At 35.1% G+C, this 15168-nt stretch overlaps 1 protein-coding gene across 2 annotated transcripts in view; it reads right to left on the bottom strand.

Moving 5' to 3' along the window:
• Positions 1 to 15168, bottom strand: part of Itpr2 (inositol 1,4,5-trisphosphate receptor type 2) — a 471319-nt gene that overhangs the window by 364288 nt on the left and 91863 nt on the right. The window contains exons 4-9 of one of the 2 annotated variants that reach the window (XM_005328880.5): positions 14459 to 14545; positions 11978 to 12136; positions 6600 to 6698; positions 6218 to 6301; positions 5606 to 5752; positions 2544 to 2639 (exon numbers count right to left, since the gene is read on the bottom strand). In XM_005328880.5, the coding sequence (XP_005328937.2) occupies positions 2544 to 2639; positions 5606 to 5752; positions 6218 to 6301; positions 6600 to 6698; positions 11978 to 12136; positions 14459 to 14545 (672 nt within the window). Of the gene's footprint in view, positions 1 to 2543; positions 2640 to 5605; positions 5753 to 6217; positions 6302 to 6599; positions 6699 to 10965; positions 10984 to 11977; positions 12137 to 14458; positions 14546 to 15168 lie in introns of those variants that run through there. The other variant, XM_040280879.2, reaches the window with a different exon arrangement.

The following is a 15168-nucleotide window of genomic DNA, read 5'->3' as shown; positions in this document are numbered from 1 at the left end:
TCCTCCAAATACACCAGACTCTTTAATGGATAAAATAGCTTCTGGCATTTAAAACTATGTTCTCTAGAGACAGAATGAAAAGATAGTCTAACAAAATCTTTTCAAGGAATCAATGGCTTTCTATTTTTCAATCTTTTAATTAATTCATTTGTGTATCAAAGTCTTGGATCATCACAGAAGGTGATGAACAATTTAATCCCTAGTAATCTAACCATTTGAATTTATCAAATGATATGTTTTATTCACAGAAATTAATAAGGAATGTGCATATCATGTCAGTTTCCTACAGAATGTCAGAAGTAAAATGGTATTAATTGAAAAGTGAACTAGGAAAAAGAATCACTGACACAGAATCCAAAGGGACTTTAATCCTAATTTCTTACCTTGACAGACTGCATTAGGTTTTTCTAATTCTTATTTTAGACAAGATTTTCTGCTTTACTGTGCATATTTGCTTCAAAGAGTTACTTTTCAAAAGGGTTACTTTGAGATATTTATTGTACAGATAGCCTAGAAATTACAAAGCCACGTTACATTTAGTTGAGCAGTAAATAATGTGCCAGATATTTATAAGAGTAAGAGTGATCCCTATTTATCATATAATAAAATTAATCATGCTGGTATCACTTCCTGGGTGCTTACCTTGCGCCACACATTACACCAAGCATTTTACCTCATTTAGTTCTCTTAATTTAATTATATTTAATTATCCTCATTTTCCAGAGTAGGAAAGTGGAGTTTTGAGAGATTAATTGGCAACAAATATGGCTGCAAATGCCTCTTACATACAAATCCTGAAGTCTCCTTCTTCCCACACTCTAATCTTACAGAAGTCTGCACAGCTCTTTTATATTCATTTATTTACTCAGAAAATATCCATCAAATGCTTTCCAAGTGCCAGCCACTGTTCTAGGTGCTGGGGATCCAGTGATGGTGAAAACCAAGATCCCTGCCTCCAAAAAGCACTGGTACACTCATCACTTGTTGGCCCTTTGGCTAAGATCAGGCATAGAAAGTGATCCCTTGACAGACAGTCACTAAAATAAAGAGCACACGGAGTCAGATGGCGAGTACTATGAAGAACACCACAGAGGACCAGGTTTGTGAGGGTAATGGGGTTGGCTGCAAGTAGAGATGAGTCATACCCTTATAGAACCTACAAGACCTCCCTGTTCCCCGTGTCTCTTCTAATCAGTCTACCAACACCACTTCCCTCCTTATCTCTCCTCACACCCAAAACCAGAAGTCAGATAAGTGATGGTTAAAGCCTTTTAGACCTCTGGATTACAATCTCAAAAGAAATTCTAAAAAACCAGAAACAGAGTAAAGAACAGAATGAATATTTCTATACACATTTAAAAAATAGAATATTTTCAAGGCCAGGAGCAATGGTTTAACACCTGAAATCTCAGCAGCTTGGGAGGCTGATGCTGGAGGATCACCAGTTCAAAGCCAGACTCAGCAACTTAGCAAGACCCTGTCTCAAAATTAAAAAATTAAAAAAGGGATGGGTACATGTTTCAGGAGTTAAGCAGCCCTGAGTTCAATTCCCAGTACCAAAAATAAACAAATAAAATAAGGATAGTTTCAAAGTTATTTTTAAATTAGATAACCAAACTTGAACTATTTCTAAGATCTTTTTTGATGGTATTTCTACCACTCTTCACATCTGATTGTCAATATGCTTTTAGAAGAAAAAGAAAAGTCTAGATAGTGCAAAGGGGAAAAGGGGAGGGAGGGGAAGGAAGGGAGCATAGGAGTAGAAAAGAGGTGGAATGTAATGGTCATCATTACTCTAAGTACATGTATGAAGACACAAAGGATATGACTCTTCTTTGTGCACAAACAGAGATATGAAAAAATGTACTCTATATGTGTAATATGAATTGTAATGCATTCTGTTGTAATATAAAACAAATTAACTTTTTTTAAAAAGAATAATTTTTAAAAAGAAATAAGAACATTCTATCAAAATATCACCATAGAAACACAGAAGCTAATTTTAGAATAAATGAATATCCAAAAATTATTTTTTAAAAAGTCCTTCATATGTTTTTACTATTCTTATTGACAGTTTTAGGACAGTTTAGTGAATAGAGAACAAAACCCTTTCCTCTCCAAAGGTTTGAACAATAAAAACCACCTACTGGTGAAAGAGTGGCCACTGAATGTAAACCTGACATACTGTGGGTCACATACACATCAACAATGAACTGATCATGCCTCTAATACAGATACTCTGAAAGATTGAGACTAAAAATAGAAAATTTTAGACCATATCACATACATATGCAAGTCAGATGCCCTGTTTCAGCTGACCTTACAATAAGATCAACTGCAAAGTTTTTTTTTCATTGTTACTTTCATTTTTATTTTAAGAATTTGACTATTATCTACATTTTTAAAAATAATTTATATGCCAACCCAGAATATTACAGGCAATAATCAAATCTATATAACAATTATCCCTTTTGGAGAAACCAATTGCCTATTTCTCTATTTCAGAGTTAGTGACTTATTTGCAGCATATCCCATAATCTTACCTCTGCAGCTAAATAGTTCCCAGTTGCAAGATGTTTAAATCTGAACAAGCTGTTCCACTGGCCTGCACCTCCACGGCATGGGTCATGGTGAACCACCTACAAAGACAGTAATTACAATAATATCAAATGGTATTCATGTTCCAGCAAACAAATGCCAATAGTTTATGCAGAGTGCCCTCCTGTTAATACTGACCTGTAAAATCTAATACACGTTTTCATGAGAGTATGATGTAGCAGGCCAACAAAATTCTTTAGAAGTGAGCAAAAGAGATGGACTAATGGTTGTTAACTCACTATGCATGCATAAGATATATGTCTTACATCTGCAAATACTGTCTCATTCCATAAGGCAATTTCCAGAACAAAAACTGGCCCAACCCAAACCCAAGACTGTGGTTCTCCCCCATCTCTTATTCAATAGATGGTAGTAAAAACTGATTATAGGCCAGGTACCCTTCAAGACAATAAGGGCAGGCAATGGAAATGACTACATATTTCATGCTAATGGAGAAGAAAAATTAGAAAACAAAGAAAAAAATAAGATTTGAAAAGGAAAGAGACAAGAGTGCATGGTGGAGTAACTAGGAAATGCTAATTTCTATATAGCCATCCACATGGGTTACTTGGAGATGACATGGGAGCTGAAACTTGAAGAAAGAGAACAAGACAGTCATGCAGAGATTGACGAGATCATTCCAGGCAAAGGGAATCCCAAATGCTAAGACTTGCATTAACAGAGAGCCCAGAGGCTTCTCTATATCAGGGGAAAGAAACCTTGCCTGGTGAGGTTATGGGCATTTCCATGAGAATGGAAAGCAGAGGAAGATAGCAGCAGAAAGGTTCCTCTTTTAGTGACAGTAGTCTCCTACAGGGTGGGTGCTTGGGGACAGCATAGCATGTGAGGACAGGCCTGCAGGCTCAGAGGAGGGTGGCTTTCTGTCATGCTAGATCTTCAATAAGTCCATGTCCCCCATACCAGTTTTCCTCCTCCAGCCCCTCTAATACTGTCAGATCTAATTCCTATATTAAATACCTCTTTGCATGAAATGCCTGAGCCTCATGCTGACAGAGCATGAGGCCCAGGCTTCCTGAGGAAACCCAGCTGTTAAAGCATACAATAGAGATGCACCCTGAGCGTGCATCATTCAAACCTCTTCCACAAATACACATTGGTAATACTTCAGCACATGACCATTCTAAAAAGCTTTTGCATCAAGTTATCTGAAAGGTCCAATTATTTAATGAATTCATGATGGAGAAGGGAGCTTAAATGTAATAAAGACACTATCTCAAAGCCCTTAAATAACTTATTCCCTCTCCATCTGACTGCTCAATGTGTCACAGAAATTCCATCTACACTTTTGCTGGAGAGGGTTTCATGGCTGTGGTGCAGTTTCAGCAAAAGTCATGCAACTAAAGAGATGGCAGAGTTTTCAAAACTCCTTGTAACACAGTTGGAACCAAATATTAAATAAGCAGGGAGCTCACTATACTTCATGAGTGAAGTTTTTAAATAGTATCTTACAGTGTTTCTATCTTGATGATTTTTTTTTAATTTTTGGAATACAATAAGAAATCAGCAGTGTACAAATTCATGTTTTATTTATTTATTTATTTATTTGGGGGGTTGCCTGTTACTATTCAGCCTTACCCTGAAGAGGGAGGCAGCCTCTGGCAAAGGTCTAATGCAGCCTCCTGTGCTGTTGGCTTTAGTGATGGTTTTTTTTCCCACACCTTCTCAGTTCTGTCACCTGGTGATAGCTACAGTCACCAAAGTTTTTCTAAATACCAGACACTAAAGGTGTGCCTCAACAAGTCGGGGATGTCAAGACAGGAAAAGTGTTTTATCATATCCTTTCATCTCTATTCTAACCCATGTCATAACATCAAGAATTCTTTGGGTGTTAGCTACATTTATTAATAAGGCACAGCTCATTTGCATAAACATCATACTTCCTCATTTTGGTTCAAGTTTCTGTAACAGGCCTTGTTACACCCTCCTGGTGGTTATTTCCCTCTATTTCTTTTATCATGTGCAAATAAGTTTGTTCTGTTTTTTTACTTCTCCTACTAGTTATTAATCAAGGTCTCACAATTACCTTTGCTCTTTCATTTTCCTAAACTTGTATGGAATGACTTCAGATCCTCTTCTACCTCTTCTCTCTAATCCAGGATGTAAATGGGTTTATCAAAGATAGATATAAATATCGTATCTTCCAGAGTAGTCATTTACATGTTGAAATACATATCATTTTATTATAAAGTATTTTCCTTTTGTTTCTTCTTTATATTAGAATGGAATATTATATTTGTTTTCAATCATGAGAACTTGTATATTTCATTTTAGGGCACTATGGGAAGCACTACAAAATATGGGCTTTAAAAGGAGGTGGGAGGGGAAAGGAGGTAGGAGATGGGTTTGAAATAGTTGAGAACCACTGCTATGGGCATACATGTCCATTAAATCAAGATGCAATTTATTGTTCACAAGTGGTTATGTATCTTATTTCCTCCACCGTAGAGAAAGATAATTTAAAGAAAAACCCATATCTTACATTTTTAATTACTCTACCATCCTGTCACATTTAATAAATACTTTCTAAAGGGTGAAAAAATTCTCAACAATGAGTCTCTTGATTCCAATAGAAATGGCATCCCCAGAAAAAAAGCTGTTCTCATCAGTGACAGCCTAGTTCTGATATCTATCTTCACTGAAAGTGAATCATCCTGCTCCATCTTCACTCATGGCCCTTTCTGGCCAATCAGCCTTGATGGTGTTTCACAATGGACTTTTAAAAACCAAAATCAAATATATGGCCTTATTAAATGTATGTTTGTATATAAGAGAGAGAATGAAAGACACTTCAAAGAAGACAGGCGAAAGACACAGAATCCTTTCAGATCCATCACAGCAATGAAGGGATATGAGTTGGCTCACAAAAAAATTATTGTTTGATGAGTACATTATAAATGATGCCTATAATGATAAAACAACCTACTGGAGCTTACCTTTTTATCTAAATATTTATTCAAAGTAAAAAAAAATCTATATAATCACACACCTCTATTTCCCAGAGTGCTTTAGAACTAGTAGCAGAAGTCGCTGACTGACGCAAGGTGGTACGAAGGAAAATGTGCTGTTTCTTCTCATATTCATCACAAGTCAGAAACTTCTCTTGCTCTGCATGAAACAGTCTAACAACATCACCCTATAAAAATAGATCAATAAAAACTACATTCCAACAACTGTCTAATTTTTTTTATTTTTTATTTCTTTTTAGATATATATGACAGTAGTGTGTATTTGTCTGAATTATTTTTAATAACAATAATAAACAGTTTAATTTTAGTTACTGAAGATAGTTACACTGCTAAGTTTCTCTAGAAGTTATATTATTGTGGCATCTACACTCTCAACTATAGAATTTCTCATTATCCCTGAAAAACAAAAGGTTCTTTTTGGTTTTAATACTTAGGGACCTTCTGTCAGCTACTTGGCTTTGAATGATTATTTATACATTTAAAATACTGGTGGGGAGTAACTCAATAAAAAATTCAGAGTATTAAGATTTGTGGTCACATTGTAAATTATGAGTGCAGAGGTTCTGCAGGTAGAATTTTAGTAAGACTATCTTCATTTCTTCCAGCAAATATTCAATGTAGCACATACTTACTCCTTTTAACACATCCTCTCGATAGGAACTAAATTTCATGAATAAAGTGATTTTCCAGCTTGTGTTACAATTAACAGCATTCACCTATTAATGAAGAAATATTGAGTTATAAGACTACAGATTCCATTCTATAAAGAAATCATTACTTCAACTAGTAAAAGAAGAAAAAAGACAACTTTGAACAATTGATATATGTACCTCAATAAAAATTTCAGCAAAGGACCATCTAAAATTAGCTAATCAGCATCTACATGAACGTTAGAAATATTAGTTGGCCTTACTAGGATTATGCTCATGAAAACAATGAAGGACACTACGTGACTTTTTCTCTCTCTCCCACCTAAGAAAACCAACAATCGCTGTCCTTAGCTAGGGAACTCACCTCCTTACAGCCTGGGTTATCGAGAAGCTCTATGTTGCTGGCATGCAGTGGCTGTCCTGCGTTCACAGGCATCAAAACAACTTTATCTCCTACGACAATCTAGAAATCAGAAAGAAATTGCAATTGAGACACTGCATGGATCTTTAGTCCTATATCTGAAGTTAAAAATAACTGCACAGGAGTTCTCATTGTTGACCTGACAACTGGTCTTTTTATCCTCCACACAAATTTTAGTTCAATTCTTGTTACCTTTGAAGTAAAATGTATTCTAATAAATGATCATGTAATCATGCCCCATAGTACCTATCAGTCTGGACTCACAACACCAGAACAAATCTTTTTATTATCAGTCTCATTTCAGATGGAGCTTTCTGGAAGTCCATAATCAGCTCATTGTTCCTCCCCACAAGGTCTTACACCACAAGCACAGCAAATAGAGAGTAAAAGCAACTGCCACAATGAAACCAGTCTACATATATATCAAAATCACTCCAAGTGCAAGCAAAATATGTTATATATTTGTATTATCTCTGTAAAGGGACACAAGTCTGGCAAATTTGATCTTCCCATAACCTCAGAAATTTATTAAATATTTTAATATCATCTGGATTCAGGAAATACAAGTTGAGGTATGACTTACAAAAATATGCTTTTTGTTTGGGCTTGGCATCTGGTTCCCTCTTATCTTAAACATCCTAAATTAATATTACTTAAGCCTCGTACTCCTTTTAACATCAAAACTAAAATTGGTTGTGGGAAAAGTTCTCCAGAAGTAAACCTAAGCTGATTTTTTAATTTATGCTATCATAGCAATGTCTACTTTATCTTCAAATATTTTTATTTGTAACTCAAATTGTAGGGAATTAAGGTTATCCTTTCTTAATAAAAATAATGAACAGTTAATTTTAGTTGTTAAAGTTAGTTACACCCCTAAATTTCTTTAAAAGATGTAATACTGTGGCACTTACACTCTCAATTATAGACTTTCTCATCATCTCCAAATGAAAACCAAAAGCTTCCTTTGGTATATTTTATACCAATTAGTTTAATAGATAACTGAAAAACAAATTAGGGTTCAGAACTTCTCCATGTATCTTAAACCAAAACTTTAAGGAACATCAATTTCATATTTTCAATATCAGATAACCTCATATGGATTATTTGGAGGAGTCTATAGTCACACATGGTACTATTGTTACAAAATATATTTGGAGATTCAGATATGATAAAGAATCCCCAAACCAATCAAACAATGGAAAGCTGTACTTTGTTTTGTGGAAATAACTCCAACTATTTACTGGATTGGCCTCTATTCATTATCCTACATTCCAAGTCCATAGTAAAAGTCAGAAGTTGTGACTCTCAAAGACTCATCACAGAAACTCTTCATAGAGATAAGGAGAAATCATCATGAAATAGTATTAAGTGCAAATATGAAGGGGAAGAGCAAGGCACATAGCATGGTATCTTTTTATTGGGGGGGGTTAAGGGAGTGGGGATTGGACAGATGGGAGAAAGGGTAAGAGTGACTCTTCACAGTCTTTATATGATTTTCTACTATTTAATCATGAAATGATACCTCTTAAAAATTAAATCAGAAACAAAAATATGTAAAAATAAATATGCCTAAGCATATTTCCACTACTCTCCTCTCCTAAACACACACACACACACACACACACACACACACACACACACACGATATTGAAGCTCCTTCCCATGACACCAAGGCAGCTTCAGGTCATAGAGCCACACAGAGGCCCAAGTACTCATCCACACTAAAAATTACTGGGTGCTTGATTCCACATTTTACCAGTGGCACCCAATTTTAAAAAAAAACAGATTGATTCCACATTTTATCTGGGCACCCAATTTTAAAAAAAACAGATTTTATTACTATTTCATTCTCATCTGTCCCATGTAAATATGAGCCAGTAAGTTGCTAAACATTATGATATATTTGAGCTATGTCCTGCCAACTCAATATTTTGGGTTACCTCTATATTATACATTGCTCTGAGTCTTACGATTTTACCATATTCATCTATAAGCTTTGGGTCAATTCATATGTTATATTTACTTCAAAACACCACCATAAAGTCTTCTATGTATATTTTTTAATTTTTAGTTGTAGATGGATGGACACAATACCTTTATTTTATTTATGCATATGTGCTGCAGATTGAACCCAGTGTCCTACCCATGTGAGGCAAATACTCTAACACCCTAGCCCCAAGTCTTCTATATTTTTAAGACACCAGTCATACAGCCAAAGTGTTTTTTAATGTCTATGAATCAGTTTCCAAGGGTTATGAGCACAGCACTTACAATTATAATCTAACATTAATTCACTAACTTCCAGGCCCTCAGTCTTGCTGACAATGGTTACCTTGAGTAGCTGAATAACAATATTGCAAATGAAATCAACAAAATGCCAATGATGTGAAATTAAAAAGAATAGTAAGAGGTGCCAGGAAGAACACAGATATGTAAGAAATAGTCCCTATTCTCACTAAATTCACACCTAATTAGAAAACTTGGCAAATATGGAACATGGTAACATTAGCAGAAGAGTGCCACTTGGAGCCTGATCCACTGAAGGGGCCAGAAGCTTTCTGGGGAATTGCATATTTAGTACAAAACTTGAAGGTGAAGTCATTTTAGGCCACATCCTAGGATTAGCCATCATATTCCCTGTAGAGCATGAACATCTTTTTTTAAACATTGCAATTCCGAAAGCACTTCTGTGAATTCTATATAACAGCCATGTAAGATCAAGCTGGGATTTTGCTGAAAATAAAGAGCAATATAATGCCATTTGCAGTCACTCTCCTTCTGAAGTGGCACCTGGTATGGTGAAAAGAATATCACAACAGGAATCAAAACACCAGAGTTCTAGTTCCACCTCTGCTAGAAATTCAAGGTATGTAACTTTTTAAAACAGCAAAATCTACTTGATAGATGGAAAGAGTCTCTTTCCCCAAGAATTGAAATTTTCTCTCCATTTAAAGAATATCTAGCCTTTTCACAGTTTCACTATCTATCAATAAGGTGAAGAACCCCAGTTTTCCTACATCAAAATTGAAAATGAAAAATTAATTATTCAATCGGGAGACAATAAATAAAAATGAAATATTTTATGTTCTCAGCTTATAGTTGTCCCCCATGACTTTTTAACAGTTTGACAGCAAGCAAGGGCTTTCTATACAGTGAAAGTTGGATCCATGAGTCAAAACCATCCTTCCCACATCCTTAAACATGTATTACAAAAGTACATGTAAGTGGAGGGACCACTGATTTTTGAGGAAATGAGCACCTTTCTCCCCTGACTATCATCACTTCATTCTTGCATTTGGTTGTGTCGAAGAACTTCTTGTTGGACACACACAGCCTAAATTAATACTTAACTAATTGCTAAATAGTAAATTATAATTTTAAAGTCCCCTAAACATTGCAATTTCTTCTTCTTAACTTAATAGGCTTTTAGAGAAAAAAAAATCAGGAGTAATAGAAATGACAGAATTTGAAATTGCCTTCAACAAAACAGTAAGGTTATATTTTAGAAAAACACTACCTCTTCCAAAGAAAGAAAATAAGGGTTACAGTACAACTATTTATGTGACCAATATAGGGCTGTGGGTGTGCTTAGGTTTTCACAGCAACCTTAATCATACACAAAAGCTATACAGTGGTGAGCAAAAACAGTGAGCTATTTCAGCAAAAAGCAAAGTGGAAGGTTGTTTCAGCCATGCTATAGGGAGCACATCGAGATAAGGACACTTTTATATTGCACTTAACAATTACATTGTCCATTTTCACCAAAATGGAGCATTTTGAGTGGTAGGTTTTGTTTTGTTTTTCTAGTACAACTAATTATTTGAAATAGTTCATTACATTCAACTCTCTATTGACTCTGTAAAGTGATTTGGAAGCAGGGAAAGGAATAGAGAGAATGAATAAACAATGAATTAATATAATCCATGCATCACCTAAAGGCTCCAATTTATCCAATCATTTTACCACATTCTTTCAGAGTTCGAGCTCAGGTTTTGTTTGTTTTGATGTTTAATTTTCATGGAACACCTATAGACAGGGACACTACTCAGTGGTGGGAGCAGAGAGTAGGTGACGGGGGACAAGCAGGACAAGCAATGGTATCAAAAACATGGGTCTTTCACAAACCTGTCATCAGCCCCTGAATAATTGAGAGTTGATTGTAATTAACTACTAAAATTAAAATGTATCATGCTCACAGCACACTGTTTGATGCCAAAAGAAAAAGAATACAACTTATTTTTTTAAGGAATCCAACACAAGGTTCAAAGTGCATTCCATTCCTGCATGCCATGCTTCTCCCAAACCTTACCTAAGGAAGATATCACCAGATAACTTATTAACCCAAATAAATCATGAAGTTGCATCCTGTGGAATTGAAATCATACTTTAAAATTCGCTAGAAAAGTAGATTCACAATAAAAGGAAGACATTTCTAAGTCTAGAAATACCCAAAACACATTAAAAATGTAAACAACATATTGATGGAGAAAACTCTTTGCATAATTATATTTTATATTGCTTTGAATTCATATTGTCAAATTTTTGAAAATCTCCTCAAAACCACCTGGCCCAACATGGGTAGGGCATTCTATTTATGAAAGTTATTTGGTGTTCACTGTCAATCAGCATTTATTAAGCATCTCCCAAGTGTGAGAAACTCTCACCCAATATTTTATATATTACATGCACACAAAAAATCAAACTATTGATCCTAATGAATCATTTCATGTAATTTTTCTCTATAAAAGAACAGAAAATATTTTGACAATTACTATAATTTATGTAACAATATGTACATAGTCCACAACTAATTATAAACATAGCTGTCATCAATAAGTAGGTGCTAAACCTATAGCTCCTCATATATCCCACATCTACTATAACACGACTGTAAGAAGCTGCCATGGAGCCAGTATATTATTGCTGTGACTCATTGTGTTGTTACTCTATTGGTTCAAAGGGCAGACTCTGTATCTTAAACACAGCTTTTTTTTTTTTTACTGCAACCATGCTCCCTCCTACAAACAGGCAAGAGAATATACTCTGAAAACCACCCAGTAACATAAAGGTTGCTTACATTCTTTCATGCAAACTCTAACTGGAAGGTGATTTTAAATTAATTTGAATTCTGATTTTATGACTTCTGAACACAGTCTGTACTATAAATACATGCATTTAGCCTAGTAAGACACTAATACCAAAATATGTTGGTTGAAAGTTATCCTTTCTTTGTATCTTTTAGAATTTGTCCCTTTGTCCCTTATTAAGAACTGCTTCATCTATGAACTCACTGTTTCCCCCTTAATTTTACATTTACATACATTGTCACCCTCACTTCTCAGCTTCCAGAAGGGATGAATATAAAACCAAGACCCTTCATTTCCTGCAGCATCCAAGGACACACGCATGGCATTCTTCTCCAGTAAAGCTGGTAATCTCTTGTTGACAGTCAAATATTTGTTGCTTTTTATATGCAGTAGCTGTAGGGGAAAGACAAGCAGTTACCACCTTTATCCCTCTGCCTCCCCTTTAATTGTATTTGTGCATTATACATATATCACATACCCATATAACATGACTTGAGGCAGAAGCTAAACAAAGGACCTGTTTTCAGACTCCACGACCATCTTTCCAAGTCGATGATCTTCTTTGTGTCTCCTCCCCACCTCCACCCCCAATTCTGCTTCATAATGAGGTAAGTGTGTGAGTAACATAAACCAGAAGACACTCTGAATGTTTATTTTTTCATCTAGCGTAAATAATAGAATAAATCCAGGTTGTCCAAAGGAGACCTAGAGGTTCCCCAAACCATATCCTTTCTCAAAGCCTGCATAGCTACAAAAAAGAAGAAGAAAAAGAATATACTAAAGAAAAACTAATTTCAAACTACTTAGTATCACCCCTGCCCAGGGACAGCCTAATTCTTCCTCAGTCAGGAGGGCTATGCATCCTGAACAGGCTCTGCAACTCCACAGAACCAGCCCCTTTTCACAGGAATGTAGAGGCTCCATTCTCAGATATTTTGGATTCCATGAAGAAAACATTTCCAAAAATGTAATTCTACTAAATAGGAAAACCAAAACAAAATAGGTTTCCCATCTATTATTACAATTGTTTTGAAAAACAACAGTCATTTTAGTGCCTACAATATAAAAAGGGAGTGATCTCAAAATAAAAGAAAGGTCTTCAATTGAAAAAAAAAATCTTTGAAAAGCTCTCTATTATACCCTTGGTTATTGGAAACCCTCGTGGGCCAACCGCATTCTTCTTCTGGGTTCCACCGCATTAAAGCCATGGGTCAGCCCCTAACTGAGCAGGCAAACATTTTCACTTCAAGTACTTGACAAGGAACACTTAAGTACTGGCTGGATTTAACACCAATCAAAAATCTGTGCAGCGAAACTATTTATGGAGGATTGCCCAAGGGACATCAGTCTACCCATGCCAAGAGTATCATGTTATCTTTCATCAGATTTAGTCATACATGCAGGAAGCTGCAGACCCAGGTTCTCTCATCTTGTCTCCTCAGAGAATTGCTTTGCCCTGTACTCTGGTTTTTTGCCATTGTTCAAAACCAAAATATCAGGGGGATATTACTTTTAAAAACAGGTTTATGAAATACTCCCCCATTGTGGTATTTGCTGTAAGGATATTGTTTACTAAATGAAGCAGTGTCCTCTTTATGAGCACTCATAGGAGAAACACTTCCTTGCTCTTATTTCTGGGAATGGTTTCCAGTCTAGACCTCTGTTTGGCCATATGTTATGAGCCTCCAATGCTAATGCTATAGCTTAGGAAGCTTCCCTTATGGCTGAGCAGGCAGCAAAAAGGCTTCAGGACAAAGTTTATCAGACTTTATCACATGGTTTTCATAAGCATGCCTCACCCCTAACTTCAGCTTGCTCATGCAGTCATTATTTTTCCTTTGACTCAACTGCCTTAACTATTTGCATTTTATCTTGTAATGTGTTATGTATTTTGGAAAATGTCTTACACTCTTTTTTGGAACAAGGTGGGGCATTTATTAAAAAAGCTAAAAAGATCCAAATGAAGCACAGGAAAGGAATGCAGCTGAGATAAATCAGGATGTGCATATTAATTGAAGTAGAAAACCTTCTAATAACATTCAAAGAGGATTTCTATCTGAAAGTACAATTTGAAATTTTTCCTTTCTCTATAAAAGATAAATATAAAGACCCTGATGTCAAAATGTAATCCCATGAATCTAAAGGATTACTTCTTATAGACCTTTAGAAATCCCTTCCTCAGGAAAGAAACTCTATTCCATTATTATTATTATTATTATTATTATTATTATTATTATTATTATGTTATTGCATTTTTGTACCTTTATTTTATTTATTTATTTATATGTGGTGCTGAGGATTGAACCCAGTGCCTTACACATGCTAGGCAAGGGATCTACCACTGAGATATAGCCCCAGCCCCTACCTTATTCCTTTTTATACATACACCTTGATTCAATCACTTCTTTATGTGCATACATCAGACTTATTCTTTTTTACCCCCTTGATAGTGTTGGAGATTGAGCCGAGGACCTCACTAAAAGTAGGCAAACTCTATACCACTGTGCCACTGAGCTATGCACCTATCCCAGGATTATTTTTAGATGTAAAGAATCGTGCACTGAATAACAACTGAATACATCATAACATTTGTAATTCTCACTGAAGAACAAACTATTATATTTCCAAATTTTTATTTGGCATTCCAACCAAATGAATAATTTGGATAATTACCCATAAAATATCCATCCCTTTTAAGAAAAAGTAGAGACTTACTTGTATAACATTACTGTATTTCACAATTTCTCCCAACAGTTTCTTATTCTCTGATTCATTTTGTTTTTGTTCCAGTTCTGCAGCATGCTATAAAATGATTATCAAATATTCAGTGTGGAAACAGAGTCAACAGAGGATAATAATTAACAAAGAAATATATTTTTTTTAGTAAAAAGTATATAACCAGAAATACAATTGGCTGGTTGCTTAGAGTTTGGGGAGAGGGAGAGAAAGAGAACAATAATTAAATAAGTGGTTGTAATATAATGTGATAATTTCTCAACTCATGCTGAACTATAGCCAAAAATGTCTTGGGTTACTTTTATATTGGAAATTTCAGGAAAACATTTCGGTCTTATAAAATTGCTTTAAGAAGGAATATTTCTAGAAACACCAACCAGGATAGAAGGTCAATTACAAAAGTCTCAAAGTATAGTTTTTTATTCTAAAAAATAGTAGGAATTTTATTTTCTATGTTCTATTAAATTTAAACTCAGCAAAACCAGAAACAATGATCTTTAAATTGTTTTTCCAATTTACGAATTCCATACTAAGTCAAGTAAAATATATACCTGAACTTAATATTCCTACAGAGATTCTGAACTGGTTTTCAGTTTAATGTGAAGCTTTGAATTAGTCTGGCACACCCTAAAAAAAATGGCAGCTTGTATTGCCAGAAAACAAGTGGTCACACCCTATAACTTAAAACT

The sequence above is a fragment of the Ictidomys tridecemlineatus genome, chromosome 6, assembly GCF_052094955.1.
Source record: "Ictidomys tridecemlineatus isolate mIctTri1 chromosome 6, mIctTri1.hap1, whole genome shotgun sequence".
Lineage (NCBI taxonomy): Eukaryota > Metazoa > Chordata > Mammalia > Rodentia > Sciuridae > Ictidomys > Ictidomys tridecemlineatus.
Note: the sequence above shows the minus strand (reverse complement) of the source record. Positions and strands in the feature narration are given on the sequence as shown.